Source organism: Pelobates fuscus, chromosome 8 (assembly GCF_036172605.1).
Source record: "Pelobates fuscus isolate aPelFus1 chromosome 8, aPelFus1.pri, whole genome shotgun sequence".
NCBI lineage: Eukaryota > Metazoa > Chordata > Amphibia > Anura > Pelobatidae > Pelobates > Pelobates fuscus.
Genome location: NC_086324.1, coordinates 138205659 through 138226639, shown reverse-complemented (window position 1 = coordinate 138226639; position 20981 = coordinate 138205659). Strand labels below are relative to the sequence as shown.

The window sequence follows — 20981 nt, the reverse complement described above, 5'->3', positions numbered from 1 at the left end:
TGAAAATTTGCATGTTAATCTTTGCCAAGATGGTAAATTGTGTCTCAGATGAGATCCTGTCTTTTTTAAAAAAAAACAACCAAAAAACAACATTTTGATAATTACAGGTTAGAGAGAACGTAGATCAAAACATCTGGGCATGATAAGTTTCCAGAAACGAGGTTTGGAGGGGGTATTGCAAAGTTAGGTGTCTATGGACATAGGCACAGCAAATCCCTTTATTGAGGGAAACCACACAGTATTAGAACCAGCAGGTGTGGATATCCCTAGGACCCTAGCCATACATTACAACGACAGTGGACTACTAGGGATCATTTCTTTCATATGTGGACCAGGAAGCCTCAGTATCCTGGCCAGTGTTTAATTACTTTTCTATTGTGTGTCACTAAAATGGCCGTGGAGGAGGGTGCAGGAGACAGTCGCTGCTTATGCCCAGAATATTCATTATTTACCTACAACATGTTGCGTCATATATTCTGTAAATGTTGTACATTTTCTTATATGTAATCATGTGAATGAATGAAAGACAGACAGAAAGACAGATTAGATAGATAGGGTCTTCTGCACACAGATCTTAAAGCACGGCTCCAAACTGTCTCATGTTTAGTAAAACCTCTGTCCCACCTTTTTACTTTTTATTTAAACTTTCTGAAACACAACACGAGCATGATTTCTCTACATATAACAGCACTTCAGCAGTGATCTGCTCACGGGCAGCTATGGCTAGCTACCTTGCAAGGTGTTTTAACCCAACAGATTAGTATGCCAAGATAGCATGCCCCCTTACTGGTCACATGAATCACTAGCAAACCACTAATAATGCTAGGAAACAAGTTAATGGGTTAAGAAAAAGCAATGAGGGGAAAAGGTGAGACATACAGGATAAAAGGAAGAACAGCTAAAAATAAAAAAATAAATTAGGAGGCAGTGTGGGGCTTATCACTATAACTTCAAGTCAGAAATCCAAGGCAGCCATTTGATTCATTATTTTCAGCATAAGAAAACATACTGACCTGTAATGCTTGTAGGAAGAGGATCTGTGAGGGATAAAATGAGAATTAAAATTTGTATGTTGACTTTTTTTGTTATGCTTTCTCTAGTGTTGGTTTATGTCTTTTAGTACTTTATGAGACCTTTATTTGCAGGTACCAAACAGTGCAGACGAAATGATGATTTTCCAGTGATACATTTCAAGGAACACTCCAGGCTGGAGCTGATCCATATTTCCTATCGCTATTATGTAGATCCCTATCCCTATCAGGGTTGCTGAAAACATGGGTTACTCTGGGATTTTATGCAGCCTGCCTGTGGCTTTTGAAAAATCAGGGGGGCTTCCCATGCACTTAGGGCTACCTGATTACCATCTTTGATCAGGGGCCCGGTCAGGAAGGAAGTTAGTACAATGCATTGCCTCCCAGCTTACCAAAGCGAGGTGAGGGAGAGAGGGGAGGACCAGGCAGGAAGGGTCTGGGTCCGACTCCCATCAGACGCCAATAGACCCCAGGGAAGCCACCTGTAAATTGTGATCTTTGAGTGTACATTTTTGTGTGTGTGTATCTGTGTATGTGGTATCTGTGTGTGTATATATTTTGTATAGTGTGTATAAGTGTTATCTGTTTGTGTTTATATGTCGTTTATGTGTATCTATGTATCTGTGTGTGTCAGTGTGTGTGTGTATCTGTGTGTATATGAGTCAGTATGTATCTGTGTGTGTGTGTGTGTGTGTGTGTGAGAGTGTATATGTATCTGTGTGTGTGAGAGTGTATATGTGCATACATCCCAGCAATCAAACGCCAACTCTACATACAAACCATTCAAGCACAAACACTAAACATAAACATGCAACTGTATTCACATGCCAACACAATACACAAAATCATACATACATTCAAACACACAAAATATGCTTACATTTGTCACCAGTTATTCTTTTCTATTGCATTAAGAAATATTTATTCATGAAAAAAGGTTATAATAAATTTATAAGTTTGCATTCGGCCCTTGGATAAATCTTATTTTTTTAATGTAGCCCTCGTATTACCTAAGGTTGAACAGCAATGATGTAGATGATGCTTTAAAAACATACACTCAATTAATAAAAAAATTTAAAAAAATATATTTGCAGCCGAAGCAATCATGTACAGTGAACAGCAAGTTAGGATTCCACCACATTATCCCAACATAATGCTGATTGGTTCATATTTCCTCTAAGTCAGGGGTGGGGATCCTTCGGCTCTCCAGATGTTTTGGACTACATCTCCCTTGATGTTTTGCAAGCATTATGGCTGTAAGAGCATTATGGGAAATGTAGTCCAAAATATCTGGAGGGCCGACGGTTCCCCATCCCTGCTCTAAGTCATGGGAATACTGTGTGCGTATACTAAAACATGTCATTTTAAAAAGATAAGGACAGCTTTACAATATATTGACTGGCATAAACTCTTTAGTGAAAAGAACACTGAGGATAAATGGAATATCTTCAAACAAATATTAAAAGGGAAATTTCTCAGTATTTACCATTGGGTAATAAATATCAAAGGAACAAAATTGTGAATTACTGGGAAAGGGAGCCAAGAGATTAAAAAAGGGCATTTAAAGCATGTAAATGAGACAGAGGTGATTATGACAGGGGCTAGTCTGTCTAGATAGAGTGGAAAGACTAGGAGTGAACATGGAATGCTAAGGAAAGTATTGAATAAATGGTCTCAAACTCACATAAATCACTACTGGTATAACATAATAGCCCACATCAAGGCTAGAAATAAATAGTAAATAGTAAGGATACTAGATCCTAAACATACCAGGAAATATATAGTGAGACAGCAGCGCCAAATAATAATAATTATAATAATAATAATAATAGACAACTGTAGTGTAGAGGGAATATAAAGGAAACATGCTGCCCAGATAGGGTGGAGTTGGCTAAACAGTGAACTGGCAAAAAATAAAATGAAAAGTAGAAACAGATTAAAAAAAAAAGTGACAGTGTATGTAAACAGATCAAATGCAACACAAATTCTGCTTAACCCCTTAAGGACACATGACATGTTTGACATGTCATGATTTCCTTTTATTCCAGAAGTTTGGTCCTTAAGGGGTTAAAGAAACGGTTATAAATCAAAAATAAATGTATTAATGGGCATCAAATGGCAGTCCATATAGTAAAAGTCTGTAACAATAAGAGAAGTGAGGCACTCATCTCTCGGATGTAATGGGATTATTTTTTGCAAATGTTCAAGCTGTATGTTGATTTGTTCTGGAACATGTCTGTATCTTTATCAATACGAAAATAAAGAATTATAAAAAAAAATAAAAAATCTTTACCGGGAAATTATAGACCTGCGAGCTTAAAGAGACACTATAATCACCAGAGCAACTACAGCTTATTGTATTTGTTCTGGTAAGTATAATCATTCCCTTCAGGCTTTTTGCAGTAAACACCGTCTTTTCAGAAAAAATGCAATCTTTACAACCTAGAATACTTCCACTGGCCACTCCACAGATGGCTACTAGAGGTGCCTCCTGGGGCAGTGCTGCACTTGTGATTGACTTGTAATATCTGGTATCCAGACCTCGTCTTCGTATTTGACTTGTGATTTCTGGTATCCTGACCTCGGCTTCGTATTTGACTTGTGATTTCTGATATCCTGATCTGGCTTTGTCTTGACTCTGAGTATTTCCGTTATCCTGTCCTTGATTTATCTTGACTCTGTTTCTTTTGTATTAATACGTTAAGTTCGGCCATTCTAAGACTCGGTAATACGTCTTTCGGATCCACTTTTTGTAGGTTTCCTCTTATCTACTTGTTGGGGTACGACTCCCGTGACATCAGTATCTCCACCCTCTGTATGGAGACACTGAACTTTCCTCTTAGTGATGCATTGATTCAATGTATTTCTTTGAGGAGATGCTGATTGGCCAGTGCTGTGTTTGGCTTGTGCTCTCTCTGACCCTGATCTGCCTCCTTTACAAGCTCAGCCAATCCAATGTGAAAGCATTGTGATTGGCTCAAAACACACCTTTTGATGTTGTCAGCCAAGCAGGCAGACCGGAGGCAGAGCTAGCAGCAGCAGACTGCAATAAAGGTAAGATTTTTCCATATCTAGTGGGGCAAGGATGGTAGTGAATTAGGGATAACAACAAATGAGAAGGATTTGGGAATTATTATAGACAATAAAACTAGGCAACAATATGCAATGTCAATTGGCAGTTCCAGGCAAGTAAGGTATTGTCATGGATAAATAGGGGCAATAATTCTCGGGATGAAAATATAATTTTGCCTCTTTATAAACCACTGCTAAGACCACACTTTGAATATGCTGTGCAATTTTGGGTACCTGTTCTAAAAAGGATATTATAGCACTAGAAAAAGTGCAGAGGCAGGCTAGAAAATTTATAAAAGGAATGAAGCATTTTAGTTATGAAGAGAGGTTAACAAATTGAAACGTCTTTAGTTTGAAAAAACAATGCATGAGAGGGGTTACGTATTTAGACTGGAAGAAATGAGATTTAGTCTAAGGCTTTTTTTACAGCAAGAACAATACGGATGTGGAATTCTCTGCCTGAAGAGGTTGTTTTATCAGAGTCTATACAGATGTTTAAACAGCAATTGGATACTTGCAAAAACACAATACATATGGATATACATTCTAATTATTAGGGTAATAGCTTCTTGATTTAAGGAGATATCTGAGTACCATTCATGAAGGATTTTTTCCCTAGTTTGTTGCACAATTGGAAGTGTTTTAAACTAGAGTTTTTGCCTTCTTTTGGATCAACAACAAAAATCTAATGTTAGAAAGGCTGAACTTGAAGGACTCGTGTCTGTAACTATGTAAGTTGAAGGGAGAATATAACCTTGCCTCTCTTCTTACACACAGTATCTACACTAGAATCACAGCTATGAGGTATGCATCGTATCCATACTGATCAAAATAATATAGAAGGAGAACATGGGGAAACACTGGGAGTTTGGAGAGTCATATCAGGGATAGAAACGAGGAGGACACACGATAAGGGAGATATGACCTATAGACAAGTTGTGGCGAAGAAATTAGGGAGAGGAAAGTCAGGGTGAAGTAGTATGGCATAGACATAAAAGGGGGAATGTGGAGAAATGATAAGTGAGAGGCAGAGTTAAGGAGTGGGATAGGTGACAGGCTTTTTTGATGGTAACGTATGTGTGATAGAAAGACAAATAGGAGGAGGGTTGGAGATAGACATGAGTAGGGACTAGTTCATGAGGTCCAAAAGTAGGTTGACAAAACCACACAATCACACATGGGAACACTATACTGACATTACACATGCAGGAAAATTTACATTCACATAAACATTCATGTATACAGCAACACTGAAACATGCATACTGACATTGTACACACATGAACACTGACAGTGTACTCACAGAAACTCTTATAAACTGAATGGCACTACACACACAATACACAGTGATCCTGCAGAGACATTCACGTGCATTCACAAAGGTTCTACACACAGAACCCTTTAGCAATGTACCTGAGCAATCAACAGCAGTACCATTCATCAGATAATATGAGTGCAACTGCTGCCCCGACTGATAGCTGCCACAACATGGCTGCGATCAGTATCATAAAAGGTTACAGGAATGCACTGGCTCCTTCCCCAAAAAATAGTGAAGGAACTGCTAAAAGGGGTTGAAACTTGAGTGAACACACCCAGCAGACAGATATTATAAAAGTAATTGTACAGTCAAACAAAGGCGTAATTTTCTCCTACGAAATATCTGGTGATATGGGCTTATAACTGCATCTAATTTTGCAATTCACCGTAGTTATACGTATCTAGGAAAAGGAAATGGAAAACAGGAATGGATGGACAGGATACAAAACTCTTTTCCCCAATACCATATGCATGAGTCATAATCTATTTCATTGGCATCACGAGCTATTTAAAGAGAGCAGTTTGTTTGATTCTGACATTTCATGAAGTTTTGAAAACATTTACCCTTTTTAAAAACTGGTAATCCCACTTTTGAACCTTTGGACTGCACAAACTCACAGACACCACAAAAAGTAATTATTTGTACAAATCAAACATTTAGACCAGTTACAAAATAGAGGCACGTTCTGAGAGCGATGGTACAGTAATTAATTATGTGTAATACGAGGAGATACAGTCAGGTATTACATACCTTCGAGAACTACTGGTCCCACTTTCAGATTATAGCTTGTGGTCGTGTCAGTATCAGTGAGAGACCTGAGTCCAGAACAGGACTAGAAAAAAAAACTTACATTTATTAAATGCATTTAAATTTTTTTTTTTTTAAATTCTTTATTTAGCATTGACATGACTTGGCATGCTCAAAACATTAAATCGTACATATATGAACAATGTGAACATGTGCAGTAGATTATTGCCATTTAACATCAAATTTGTATAACATAGATTACTTGTGATATCCCTGGATGGTACAGTTTCATGCCCAGCCATCTGGAGTCAATGTTACTTTTTATGATAAACAAGTAACAAAAGTAGAGAAATATATGTATCTCACATCTCTGGCTCTAGGCAGAATTTTGGGGTGTGTGCTATACTTTTTGATTCCCTTACTCATGCCTCAATCTATGGTGATTTGCTTTCACCTCCGTCCCCGGGTCCGTTAATATTTGCTGCATGTTGCGTAGACCCTCACAAGGGGCATTTAACATTTTTAACAGGCCATAACATGGTATTTACTTGTCTGAACTACAGCCTCTTACTAGGTAGTGAATCTGTATGTTATTTCTGCTATATCATCAGTTATTTATGTCAGTTACTGCTACTCTGTTAGGGATGTGAGGGTGAAGCAGTAAACAATGTTTTGCCTTGAACTTGGAGCCACAGCTATTGCAAGGATCGACAATTATAGACAATTATAGGTCGTATTTGGTTACTTTTGGTTACAGCATTTCAATACTCCCAATGGGAATTTCAATATGCAGTTTTCTTTTTTTTGTTTTGTTTTCCCATTGTTGAAGTTTAATAAAGCTTAAAGCACTGATTTATTATTTTTCATTATTTTTCCCCTCTCTGATCTGGCTTGATGCTTAGAGTTAGTTGTATTATGTCTTCATAGGATACTACAGCCTTGACAATGGAATTGGGAGAAATCACTAAAAAGGTTATGTACTGGAAAAAAACGATCATGTGCATAAGTAGGGTTAATAAAAACCGTGCCTTGAAGGTCATTCTTAGTATCACAACCACCACAAGCCGATGTATTAATTATGGTTCCAGGATTTCCATGCCATCGTCCAGTGCGAAAGGAATAACCAGTACAACCAGCAGTAAAGTTTGAGGTGCCAGTTGTGCCTTGGCACCTTCCCAGTGTAAGTGGTCAAAACATTTGTGACCTGTTTGAAAACTTACCTTGGTGTTTCTTCCTCTGCATCCCAGAAGTTTACTCTGACCAGTTGTAAAGGGAGGCAATTATTAGCTGAGAGCTCTCAGCCACTGAGTCGGCCCTTCAAAGCATGGCTTAGCTCGGTGGAATAATTGGAAGCTCTTTGCAGGAGCTTCTGGCTTCAAGCTTCAAGCTTTTGGGTTCTTAATAAGTTCTTAATACATTTGACTACTTACACTGCTAGGGCACCAATGCATTTCTGGCACAATATCCACTAGAGCACTGTAGTGGTTATCGTGCTTGGAATACTAATTAAAATGTTTTTGATTTGTTTGACACATACCTATGCATCTCTTCTGCTTTAGGGATATCAGATGTGTCCATATATGGATGGAACTCAATGACTGAAAGCATCAGCTTATACTCTCAGCTGACTAGAGAGTCTGGATTGTGGGGACCTGGTGGATTCAGGTAAGTGTAAAAAAAAAATTGAAAGGAGTTTGACTGTTGTGATGGTAGTCACGGTCACTGGAGATGGAAGACAGACACTATATGTAGGTCCCCAGATTCCTTTTGAGTTTTGGTCACCCTGTGCCCATTATTGGTTCCTGTCCTATTTTCTCAGCAGAGCGTCGTCCCATTGTTCCAGGGAAACTGCCAGGCCAGTTCAAACTAGCAGCCCTGCACCTCTTCAATCTCCCATTTGGTTCTCAGCCCTTGCTATTGTCTGGCCCCATCCTTCCTTGTACAATAGTGCTCTATTCACCCTATTGTATAAAAATGAGGCTGATGGGGGCATAAATATGTGTGCTATGCGTAATAAAGTTAGTTGTTGTTTTAACCTTCAACAAGTGCCATCTGGTGTTTGGGAAAAGAGCTCTGATTACTGCTCTGCTGTTGAAAAGGGTGTCCCTAGGTGTCAAGGTATATTCCCCAAACACGCTAACTACAGGACTAACAGACAACTAGCTAGACATATTACCGGTCCTTAAAGTGGCCGGACTTAACGTGAATAGAAAATAGGAAAAAAACAGAATGGTCAGACAAGCCAAGGTCAGGGTAGGAGAAGTACGGATAAACGTTAATCAAAGCCAAGGGTCAGGGAATACCAGAAATACGGAAAATCAGAGACAAGCCGAAGTCAGGTACCAGGAAAAGACAAGTTAACAGAATGCACTCTCGGGCTATAATAAACCACGACAGGGCAAGGAAGTGATGTAAGAGGGAGGTATAAATAGGGTTAGGAGAGAGCTGATAGGGCAGTATATAAATAGAGTACCAGTTCATAGGCAAAACATGGTACTATCACTTTAAGGGGTCGGAGGCATGCCGTACATCCCTAGCGCGTGTACGCGCGTGCACCCGAGCGTGTTCCCGGTCACGCGCATGCACCCGGACGCGTGCGCGCGCGTTGTCAGCCGGACGTCAGCAGAGCCTGGAGGAGCAGTGCGGACGGCAGGACCGGAGCAGCGCGGGCCGTGAGGAGGTATGACACAAGGGCTATAATCCCAATAGCTTGTTCCAGGGTGTACAAGGGTGTACAAGGCCCTCAGCAATCCCAGCCAAGCCTCGGCCACTGGGTCTGAAGTGCTCAAGGGTCACTGATAGCTACTAGAAATAGAAAGCAGACTTGGAGGAGGTACTCAATTGGAGTACTGGAACTCTGTCACAACTGTTAACAATGGGACACCATCAGGGGACTCCGGCCCCACAACTCCTACAATTTGCTGCAGAGGTTATGGGGCTCAGAGTGCTCCTTAGAGTAGAGTTAGGTGTGGTGTAGGGTTATGATTAGAGCGTAGTCAGTGTTGGTATAGGGTTAAGGTTAGAGTTGGTGTAGAGTGAAGGTTAGGGTTGGTGTAGGGTTAGCATAAGGTTTGGTGTTTGGGGATTTAGGGATAGTTAAAGATTAGGAAAGTCTTTCATTCAGTATGCTACGAATTGAAACTTCTGCTGTGAGAAAATTCAGTGAGACCAAACAGCAGTTTTCTTTTTCTCAGTGTCAAGTTTATTTGCAGCGGACCATACAGTCAATGATTAAAGGACCACTCTAGTGCCAGGAAAGCATACTCGTTTTCCTGGCACTAGAGTGCCCTGAGGGTGCCCCCACCCTCAGGGACCCCCTCCCGCCCGGCTCTGGAAAGGGGAAAGGGGTTAAATCTTACCCTTTTCCAGCGCTGGACGGAGAGATCTCCTCCTGCTCTCCTCCTCCGATCCTCCTCTTCTCCTCCCCGTCGGCTGAATGCGCACGCGCGGCAAGAGCTGCGCGCGCATTCAGCCGGTCACATAGGAAAGCATTCATAATGCTTTCCTATGGACGCTGGCGTGCTCTCACTGTGAAAATCACAGTGAGAAGCACGCAAGCGCCTCTAGCGGCTGTCAATGAGACAGCCACTAGAGGAAATAGGGGAAGGCTTAACCCATTCATAAACATAGCAGTTTCTCTGAAACTGCTATGTTTATGAAAAAATGGGTTAACCCTAGAAGGACCTGGCACCCAGACCACTTCATTAAGCTGAAGTGGTCTGGGTGCCTAGAGTGGTCCTTTAAGAATATCCTAGTATGGTTAACAATAGGTTACATGTAATATTCTAGAAGTGTTAGGATTATTCTACCTAACAGAATGTACTGCTTTGTTTTTAACCCTCTAAACCAGGGGTCGTCAACCTGGTTCCTACCGCCCACTAGTGGGCGGTTTGGGATTTCGGGTGGGTGGTGGTGGGTTCTGCGGAAAACTACCGGTGGGTCTCGATGGCCAAAGCCTGCAGGGGAGATCCTTTCATCTCCCCTGCTGGCCCATGCAGAGCCAGCCTTGCTATAACCCCTTTTGGGCTGGTGAGAAGATAAAAGATCTCTCTCACTGGCCCACTGGCACATAGTTCCAACAGAGGGAGGGAAGGACCTGGGGTATGTTCCTCCCACGAGCAGGCTGGTTGGAGCTTTTGCCACGCGTTACCATAGCGCTCCAATACAGTTCTGTGCTTACAGAAGGACAGGAGAGTCATCCTGCAGCTGGAGGAGCTGCAGGCTAAAGTGAACATGCCACCACTGTACCACCAGGGCTTGCAACATTATGTCCCCCCTCCATGGTAAAAGGTAAGCAGAAGAAAGGGAGACATTAAGACAGATTTTCACACCTCACCCACCTACACACAGCATAGACCCTATGCACCCTTCACACCCTTCACACACAATACACCCCTCACACAGACTGCCCGCACACACACAACACCCCTCACACACACACTGTCCCCTCACACACACTACCCCCTCACACACACATTGCACACAGACAGACTGCCCACCCTCACACACACTGTTCCACACTGCACCCAGCACACACATTGCACCCTCACGCACTGCCCCCAAACACACTGCACCCTTCACACATACACAGCACCACACACACACCACCTCTATTTCTCACACACACTATCCCCCCTCACACACTGCAATCCCCACACACTGCAACACACACACACTGCCCCCTCACACACTGCACCCCACACACACTGTCCTCTCACACACACCACTCCTCACACACACACCACTTTTTATACACACTGTCCCCTCACACCCACACTGCCACCCTTACACACACTGCACCCCTCACACAAACAGTACCCTTCACACAGACACACACACACACACACACTGCCCCCTCACACACTGCACACCTCTCTCTCTCTCTCTCACACACACACACACAAAAAAAAAGAGTAGAATAGAAGATAGGAAAAAAAGGGAAAAAAATATACATTTAAAGATACATTTTTTTATTTTTTTTAAAAAAACCCTTTCTATAAAAATTAAAAAATATCACACTTGCGCTATATAATTAGTTAATGCAGAACTGGTGGGCGCAGTGGCGTACATACCAGGGTCGCAGGGGTCGCGGCTGCGACCGGGCCCGGCCCACCAGGGGGCCCGGCCGCCCTGCGACCCGGTATGTACCCAATGTGGCCAGCCTCTTCCCCTGGGGGGCCCAGGAGCCCAGGAGGATGCTAAAAAGATAGTCAATGCTTAGTAGATATATACCTCTCTCAGATTATCATATTGTGGTACCAAAAATGCATATAGTAAAAAACTTTTCCAATTCCAGGTATAGAGGAAAGGATATCAATGTCAGTATTGCTGATAACTTCATTTTCAGAATAATAGTTAAGCTCTATCGTGTACACGGCTACTTCTATAGCAAATCAAAGGGGTACGTTGTATCCAGAGGAAAAAAACGTGGTGCTTGTCTCTAAGTTTTGCCCAAGTTAATTTGGGCTTTCTCAAGACAAGTGCTGTGGTGGATCTTAGGCATCTTTATACCCCATATATTGGGGGTGGCCTTGATCCTTGCTTCTGTAAGGTGACACAGTGTCAAGCACAGCATGGAACCAAAACCTACAATTTATAACACAGCAAATAGACAAGCTGAATACCAATCCTTAGAATGGTCGGGTAAACTGTAGAGCGTCAGAAAGAAAACCGAGGTCAAGGAAAGGAGATATACGCATAAACGATATAACCAGCCAAAGTCAAAGGGTACCAGAGATCAGAAGAAACGAAAAAACTGACAAATTTCAGAAATTAGTAATAGGAGAAATAAAGAACTCACTCTTGGGCTGCTGTGTGGGATGCAGTGTGTGTGTGAGGGGTGCAGTGTGTGTGGGTGAGGGGGTCTGTGTGTGCGGGTTTCTGTGTGTTTGTGTGAAGGGTGCTGTGTGTGTGAGGGGTGCAGTCTTTGTGTGAGAGGTTCTGTGTGTGTGGCGTGCAGTGTGTTTGTGTGAGGGTGCTGTGTGTTTGGGTGAGGGATTCTGTGTGTGTGTGAGGGGGCAGTGTGTTTGTATGAGGGGTGCAGAGTGTGTGTGTGAGGGGTGTTGTGTGTGTTGAGAGGTGCAGTGTGTTTGTGTGAGGGGTTCTGTGGGTGCGGCATGCAGTGTGTTTATGTGAGGGGGCAGTGTGTTTGTGTGAGAGGTTATGTGTGTTTGTGGGAGCGGTGCTGTGTGTGGGGACTGTGTGTTTATATGAAGGGTTCTGTGTGTGTGTGAGGGGAAGCAGTGTGTTTGTGTGAGAGGTTATATGTGTGTGTGTGGGGGCAGTGTGTTAGTGTTAGGGGGTCTGTCTGTCTGTGTGTGTGTGTGTGGGAGGGTTACAGTATGTGTGTGAGGTTGTGTAATTTGTGTCAGGGGTCTATATTGTGGTGGAGAATCTGTAACGAGATTATACCCCAACACGCAGGATCCAGCTAAACAGAAGACAACACAGAGGGAAGATACGTCTACCGGTCCTTAGAGTGGCCGGACTCGACATATATAGGAGAAGTACAGAGTCAGGAACGATCCGAGGTCAAGGGCACTAAGAGACAGCATAAACTAGGACTAGCCGGGGTCTGGTACACAGTAAACAGCAAGCCCAACAGAACAGATAAGGATAAAGAGTAAACGAAGTCAGAATACAAAGCCAAGGTCAAAACGAAGAAACACAACTGAACACCACAAGCGCTAAAGGGAACTGTAGCAGAAACCACGATAGGGCAAGGAATAAGGGAAAGAGGTAAGTATAAATAGCCAAACCTCTATTATGATTGGTCCCTGTCATATCCACACCCCCAAAAGGTAATTGTATGGGGAGTGTGGCATGACAGGGACCAATGGGAGACCTTTTCTAATTAGGCTCCCACTGTCCCTTTAAGAGCGCGCCCGAGACTCGCGGCGCGCTCTTAGTGTCAGGCGGGACACGTGACCGCTTCTCGCGGTCACTGCCCGCCCTCCATCTTCAGCCGTCGGATGAGCCGCGCGCGGCTTGAATAGAGGACCCCGGCCGGCACCCGGAAGGGTAAGTACCGCTACAGAATCAGGGAGAAAATCTATATATTTTTACTTACAAAGAGGTATAGAAAACTTTAACCCTTCCCCCACCCCTTTTCTTACCTCTGGCCTGGAAGGAAGGTGGTTCAGTGGTTGTGCGTGCTCCTCCGGCTGCAGGCTGACTTCACTATTTTCTTCCCGCGAGCACAGCGCTGTCGGAGTGTTGCCATGTCAACGCGCGGCAACGCTCCTTCTTGCTTCTTCGTGGGAGGATCACAGCCTCCTGTGTCTTCCTCCTGTCCAGCAGGCTACCGGGTCCTAGCTCCCTCCCTCCTTTTCGCTTAACAAACAGCCCGGAGACCGGGGAGGAAGATCTTTGATCTCCCCACCATCCTGAAAAAGCAGGGCCGGCTGTCCACGGGCTGGTCCAAATGATTTCCCCAACCCTGCTCTATGCATTGACAGTTCTTTGCTTACATACACAGCAAACAGGACCTATTTATCAGTAATGGAATTAGCAAAGAGGGGGGAAGAATCCAATAAAAAAACTCTACTGGAAGCAGCATCCCAATCCCAAGGGAGTTATCGATTGCCAGGCACTCTGTACGGAGAAAAGCTCTTTATTTCCTTTGGACCCATTTATAGAACTGAGCTAGATCTGCTCCCATCATCAGAGACTCATGACAGAAATAAACATTATTATGAGTTATTATGGCATGTAGCAGTGGATCCAGGAATTTGACAAACAACAGCGGTGATAAGGGACACCCCTGTCTTGTTCCATTACCTAAAAAGAAGAGGTGTTTTTTGCTCTTTTAATCTTGATCTGCTTAGGTTGTGGAGGTAAAAGCATCAATTTCAACAGCAAAAAGATAAGGTCACTTGACCATATCAAACACCTTCTCAGCATGTGGTGATAAGATCAAAGAAGACATTGTGGAGGTAACCAGATTCCAAATCAAATCTATATTTTTACAAGTGTTCTCAAATAATTGTCATCCAGGAACAAAATCACTTGGTTTGCATGGACCAAGGAACACAACAGCGAATTGAGTCTCTCAGCCAGGACCTTATCTAGAATCTTTGCATCATGATTAAGTTATGTACATTTTAGGAAGCTATATTTACTCATGTAAGGTAAAAGTACAATGTTGGCAAGAGACCCATATTTGTCAGGGGATCTTCTTTTCATAAAATCACTAAAGTAAGTTTCCAAATGAGGGATAAGGACCTCCCAAAAGGTTTTATAATATCCCCCTTCACATCCATCTGGTCCCTGGGATTTGTTCCCCTTGAAAGCTGAAATTGCAGCTTGAATTTTGTCTTTGGTAATTAGAAACCCCAGGATATCTATGGCTTCACTTTCTTTTTCCCATGACTATATGTTGGTACAATTAGAGATTGTAGCCGTATTAGTCTAGTGATGTAGATGTAAAAACAAATAAAATTCATATCTTGTAATACCTTTTTTATTGGACTAACAGAATTTTTTAATGACAAGCTTTCTGGAGAATCTCCCTTTCTCAAGCTTGAAGCAATTCTGAGCAAGATGACACATAGAATTCAAAGTTGAGTTGTGATACAGGGGTTAAAGCGACATGAGTGCAGATAAGACACAGGTTTGTTACAATTAAAGAGACAGTGGCAAATTATGGTTGGACAAGCAGATAGCAACACTTGCAAAATTGCTTGTCTATGTGTGTCATAAAACAAAAAAAGTCATGTCTATTTAAGGAGATATGTTAGAATGGTACTTACTGGTATGCATGACCCCACTGTGACATCACACAGGCTTATCTGACAGTGCAGGTATACTTGGCTGTAACCTCCAACAAATTTAAACATTTGCACGGAGAAGCGTGCCTCTTTTGAGACTCCATTTACTGTTACTTCGATAGTTGAGTCCTGTCTGTTTGGGCAGCTAGATAAACAGTACAAAAAAAAAGATAAAAAAGCCAATGCATTTTGGTCAGTTATATTAGTGTCAGATCAAATCTGTATTATAGCAGGTTCCAAATAACTCAAACCAATGTAAGTAGCTATACACAATGTGCAAAACTAATAAAATTCAGCTGCAAACATTACAACAACAAAAAACATTAACCGAATTCCATAAAAGTTCTGCGCTACTATATTGTGAAAAGTGTCAAGTTAGACACATAAACTTGTAACATGTTCCTTTTTCACTTTGATATGTAGCTTCTTTTTTGTAAATTAAAAAAACAAAAACGAAAAAAATATACCAATAGTCCAAAAGAGCATAGTCACAGTTAATGGAAAAAAAAACTTTAGTGCCCCTTGTTGGTGCCACTCTTCAGGCGAGCTCTTGGTTTTACAGTATACATTTTGAGAGGGGCCCCTCCCCACAATGCTTCCTATTAGACGTGTGCAGAGACTTTTCAGTTCTTCCCCCCTAAAAAATTCTGAATGGAAAATTTTGTTTGGGACCTCTAACTTTTAGCAATGTGCTGGTTCAGTTTGACCAAAATGTTGTAGTGAAAAACTATTTTCAGCTGAAACTAACACCTCTGCAGCACAAAGATTAATCAAGTGGCAGCCCCTCAATCGGGGGCCATGGCTGTTGGCACAGGGGGACATGTTCCCCTATTGTATTATTTAATTAGAGCCCTGCCGTAAGTGCATAGGGGAACACTATGTCCCACCTATCTATATTAAGTAGTTATGGTGCCAAGAGGCCCCCTCTTACCTTAAGGGGTTAAACCGTTCTCAAACGGTTTATCCCTGAAGGCTTCCTCCGGTGCCAGATCTCCTGGTCCCCCAATGGCATCCGGCTTCTGAAGCTGTGTTTGCAGGCCAGACAGGGGTACCAATGATTGCTAGAGCAGTCAGGTGACGCTCTAAAGCCAATCAGTTCCCCATTCATAAAAAAATAAAATAAAAAAATATATGCTTACTGAACCGATGAGAAATATAATTTTCATTTTGGATCAAGAACAAATTGGCACAATTGGAAATTGATTTATTTGAGTTTATTACCTTCTTTTGTATCAACAGCAGACATGTGAAATGCGTAACACAATGGACTTGAGTATTTTACTATATTACTATGTAAATTACTATGTATATGTATTCAATTGATACAAAGTATCAATAGCTACATAGTATATTACTATGTATCTATTGAATACACGTGGAGATTCAGTTTGTTTCAAGTTGCAAGTCATCCAGATTTTGGCTAATCGGGTGATCGTCTGAATTCTCAATAACTCCAAAGGATGATTGATGGGAAAAATAAGTAATTAATGGCTACTAAATGTTGATAGTATTCACATACAGTTGCAAGAAAAAGTATGTGAACCCTTTGGAATGATATGGATTTCTGCACAAATTGGTCATAAAATGTGATCTGATCATCATCTAAGTCACAACAATAGACAATCACAGTCTGCTTAAACTAATAACACACAAAGAATTAAATGTTGCCATGTTTTATTGAACACACCATGTAAACATTCACAGTGCAGGTGGAAAAAGTATGTGAACCCTTGCATTTAATAACTGGTTGAACCTCCTTTGGCAGCAATAACTTCAACCAAACGTTTCCTGTAGTTGCAGATCAGACGTGCACAACGGTCAGGAGTAATTCTTGACCATTCCTCTTTACAGAACTGTTTCAGTTCAGCAATATTCTTGGGATGTCTGGTTTGAATCGCTTTCTTGAGGTCATGCCACAGCATCTCAATCGGGTTGAGGTCAGGACTCTGACTGGGCCACTTCAGGAAGGCGTATTTTCTTCTGTTAAAGCCATTCTGTTGTTGATTTACTTCTATGCTTTGGGTCATTGTCCTGTTGCAACACCCATCTTCTGTTGAGCTTCAGCTGGTAGACAGATGGCCTTAAGTTCTCATGCAAAATGTCTTGATAAACTTGGGAATTCATTTTTCCTTCGATGATAGCAATCCGTCCAGGCCCTGACGCAGCAAAGCAGCCCCGAACTATGATGCCCCCACCACCATACTTCACAGTTGGGATGAGGTTTTGATGTTGGTGTGCTGTGTCTCTTTTTCGCACACATAGTGTTGTGTGTTTCTTCCAAACAACTCAACTTTGGTTTCATCTGTCCACAGAATATTTTGCCAGTACTGCTGTGGAACATCCAGGTGCTCTTGTGCAAACTGTAAACGTGCAGCAATGTTTTGTTAGGACAGCAGTGGCTTCCTCTGTGGTATCCTCCCATGAAATCCATTCTTGTTTATTGTTTTACGTATTGTAGATTCGCTAACAGGGATGTTAGCATTTGCCAGTGACTTTTGTAAGTCTTTAGCTGACACTCTAGGATTCTTCTTCACCTCATTGAGCAGTCTGCGCTGTGCTCTTGCAGTCATCTTTACAGGTCGGCCACTCCTAGGGAGAGTAGCAGCAGTGCTGAACTTTCTCCATTTATAGACAATTTGTCTTACCGTGGACTGATGATACTTTTATAACCCTTTCCAGCTTTATGCAAGTCAACAATTCTTAATCGTAGGTCTTCTGAGAGCTCTTTTGTGCGAGGCATCATTCACATCAGGCAATGCTTCTTGTGAAAAGCAAACCCAGAACTGGTGTGTGTTTTTTATAGGGCAGCTGTAACCAACACCTCCAATCTTATCTCATTAATTGGACTCCAGTTGGCTGACATCTCACTCCCATTAGCTCTTGGAGATGTCATTAGTCTAGGGGTTCACATACTTTTTCCACCTGCATTCTGAATGTCTACATGGCGTGTTCAATAAAAACATGGCAACATTTCATTCTTTGGGAGTTATTAGTTTAAGCAGACTGTGATTGTCTATTGTTGTGACTTAGATGATGATCAGATCACATTTTATGACAAATTTGTGCAGAAATCCATATAATTCCAAAGGGTTCACATACTTTTTCTTGCAACTGTATTATGTGAGGATTTATCATAGGAAATACTGCAGGGCGGGCGTGGCCTGGACGCGAAGCTAAGCGGACGCAAGACAAAGCTGCTCCCGCTCCAATCTCTGTACCAACCGAGAAAAAAGCCGTAAATCGACTTTAACACCCGGCAAATGGGTCACCAACGGAATGCCACTGGCAAGGGCTACACGTTGATACCAAACACCGGGCACCGACGACAGAAAACCCGGCAAAGCAATCTGAGGCCTAAGAGCACGACCGGCATGGGGAAGGCGGCCGCTCCTCCACTGCTGGCGACGGCTCACGGACAACGCCTAGGACCACGTTCCCCCCCCTATGGACCGGCGGGGGTTATCCCGGTCCCGGCTACCCACTACCCGCTGTCCAACGACGATGAGGTAACCCGCAAACAACGAACACTTCGTGTAGCAGCAGGTAAGATGGCGGACTCCACAGGGTCTCCCGACACGAGGGACCTACTGGAGCCGCTGGAGGTCCGCCTGGATAAACTATTCTCGGCCTTTTGGCAGAAGCTTGAAAGCAAAACGCGACACATGAACCCGCCGCATGACCGTATACACCCTCCCTGTCATGCACCAAGCCTCACCGGTCGCAAGACCCAGGAGACACCAACCGACAAGAAACGGAAGAGACGGGAGAAACCCAAAGCACACTTAAGTCCGCTCCACTCAGGGAACGGAGTTCATACCAAGCTCAAAGAAGCACCCCCTGGCCCAAGGCTCTATCTACAAAGCTGGGGACGCGGCTCTGGGGCCCGTCCACAATGCCTTCCCGGGCTGAAGGCCACATGGAGTCGGACTCCACGGCACCAACCACATCGTCGGAGGCTCACACGCCGCTGGCGGCGGCAGAACATCAGAGCCCCACATGGCGCCCGAAATAGGGAAGACCCGGCCTCCTTGAGCAACCGAGTCTGTGGATTACAGGTGACGGCCTTCACAGGAGCCTGGGGCTGGCAGACGACGACCGCAGGCCTGCACCAAGTCCCATCATTATGGAACCTACAAATTACCGGGGCCATCTTCCCCACCTCTCGGACACACACGGCGGTTCTGCCCAACAACGGTATAGGCTGAGGCAGCCTTACTAACGGACAGCTACACCACCATCACACCTGACTAGGAACTGACCGGTTGTTGACGAAGTTACCGTCTTCTCTTACCTTAATCTGTTGAATGTAATATTTTGTGAAGCTACTATAGTTGAGCACAGTTAGTCGTATATGTCCATGCTGTGTGTCTTTTCAGCTCAAGACTTTAAACAAGGAAAATGCATAGTTCGCCATATGATAGAATTTACCTGCATTAGGCTGCATAACACTTATCGTGTAGATATTAGATGATGATCATACAGCTATGTTTTTACGTTCCAATCCGCAGTATGCATATTGGTTTCCTGGCAAACGCTAAGCACAGTTAAAAATGCTATTGTATCGTCTGTAGAAGTTTAACCTACTTCAGTAACCCCAGTGACGGCCTAGTTGGCATGACCTTACCTACAGCATGCCTACCCTGAAGCAGCCCTGCATAGGAAACATTATAATGCTATACTCGTTCCTTTTACCTAATCTTGCATGCTGGGTTCTATATGCGATGACTACTAACCTGTTCCCTCCCTAAATATGACTCCTCACTGCATTAAATACAAACTGGCTCCTATAGCACGGTAGGACATGTAGGACCATAGGAACACATAGGGGTAGCCGAACTAGCACTGTTTAGCAACAATTGTTCTTGTTCTTAGAATCATTGCCTTAACCAAGCTTATGTTCACTATTAGGCATCGAAGAGTTAACATGTTTTAGCACTGTTCAATGATAGCAATGTCATGTATAGTGTGAATCATACCTACAAAGCCTGATATCACAATGTTTTTTTTTTACACATAATGTATATCAATGTTCCAACGTTACGTTAATTAAGCTAGACAACCGAGACATACATTATAACCCACCTGTTTGTATACATCACTGTATTAAGCTTGCATAAAAAAAAATATAAAATGAGGCTGTTAATTCTAGGAGATTTTGTCACCTGTTATGTCGACATTAACCTGTATAACCCCTGCAAGTCTCCCTCTCTTTATTCTGTACCACCATAATCGTATGCCTCAATAAAAGAAAGATTGACAAAAAAAAAAAAGGAAATACTGCAGGATCAGTTAAAAAAAACAACAAACAACATAATATATCAATTTCAATTTTTCAATTTTTTTACTGCTCCTCCTTTTTTTCTTTTACTCACTTGATCTGTTGAGCAAATTGTGGGAAAGTGTGGCTATCAGTCCATTGCAAAATTATATATCTATAAATATATTTTTCATTACACTGATTGTGCAATTTTCACACCCCTTTGGTTTGAGTGATTGGGTGATTCTTGTTGCTGAAGCTTCTTCATAAAAAAACGAACCAGCACACAGACACAATTCTTAAACTCCAATTTTTTTTAAAATTACAATTTTTACAATTTTTTGTGGTTTGGATGAACTTTTTTTTTTCCCGCCAAGCACAAGTCTATTTTGTATGTTGGCAGACTACTATAGAATACTGTATACTATATTGTGTATATTTGTTATTTCTTTTAAATTAGAAATCATTTGCAACAAAGTTGGATTGTTTTCATTCTGCAACTAGAAAATTATTCGCTTTGTTTTATCTCTGTCAGGGTACCTGAAGTCTCTACCTCCGAGAGAGGTAGAGACTTAGACGTTCATCCGTCCGGACGGGCTGTTTCCTCTGTTCCTCGCGGTCCATCCGGTCACGTAAACGCCGGCCGCGAGGGACTCACTTCCTTTTCTAGCATGACGTCCGGAAACCGACGTCATGACGCCAACCCGGAACGACCTGTCACTCAATCCTTCAGAGACTAATCAGGACTCGTCGGAGGCGTGTCTACCCTTCCGAGCCAGGGTATTTAA

At 42.5% G+C, this 20981-nt stretch overlaps 1 protein-coding gene across 1 annotated transcript in view; it reads right to left on the bottom strand.

The window, feature by feature from the left end:
• LOC134571306 (uromodulin-like) overlaps positions 1-20981 on the bottom strand; it is a 74773-nt gene that overhangs the window by 1257 nt on the left and 52535 nt on the right. The window contains exons 14-16 of the mRNA XM_063429482.1: positions 14919-15081; positions 6172-6253; positions 1014-1037 (exon numbers count right to left, since the gene is read on the bottom strand). Of these exons, the coding sequence (XP_063285552.1) occupies positions 1014-1037; positions 6172-6253; positions 14919-15081 (269 nt within the window). The remainder of the gene's footprint in view (positions 1-1013; positions 1038-6171; positions 6254-14918; positions 15082-20981) is intronic.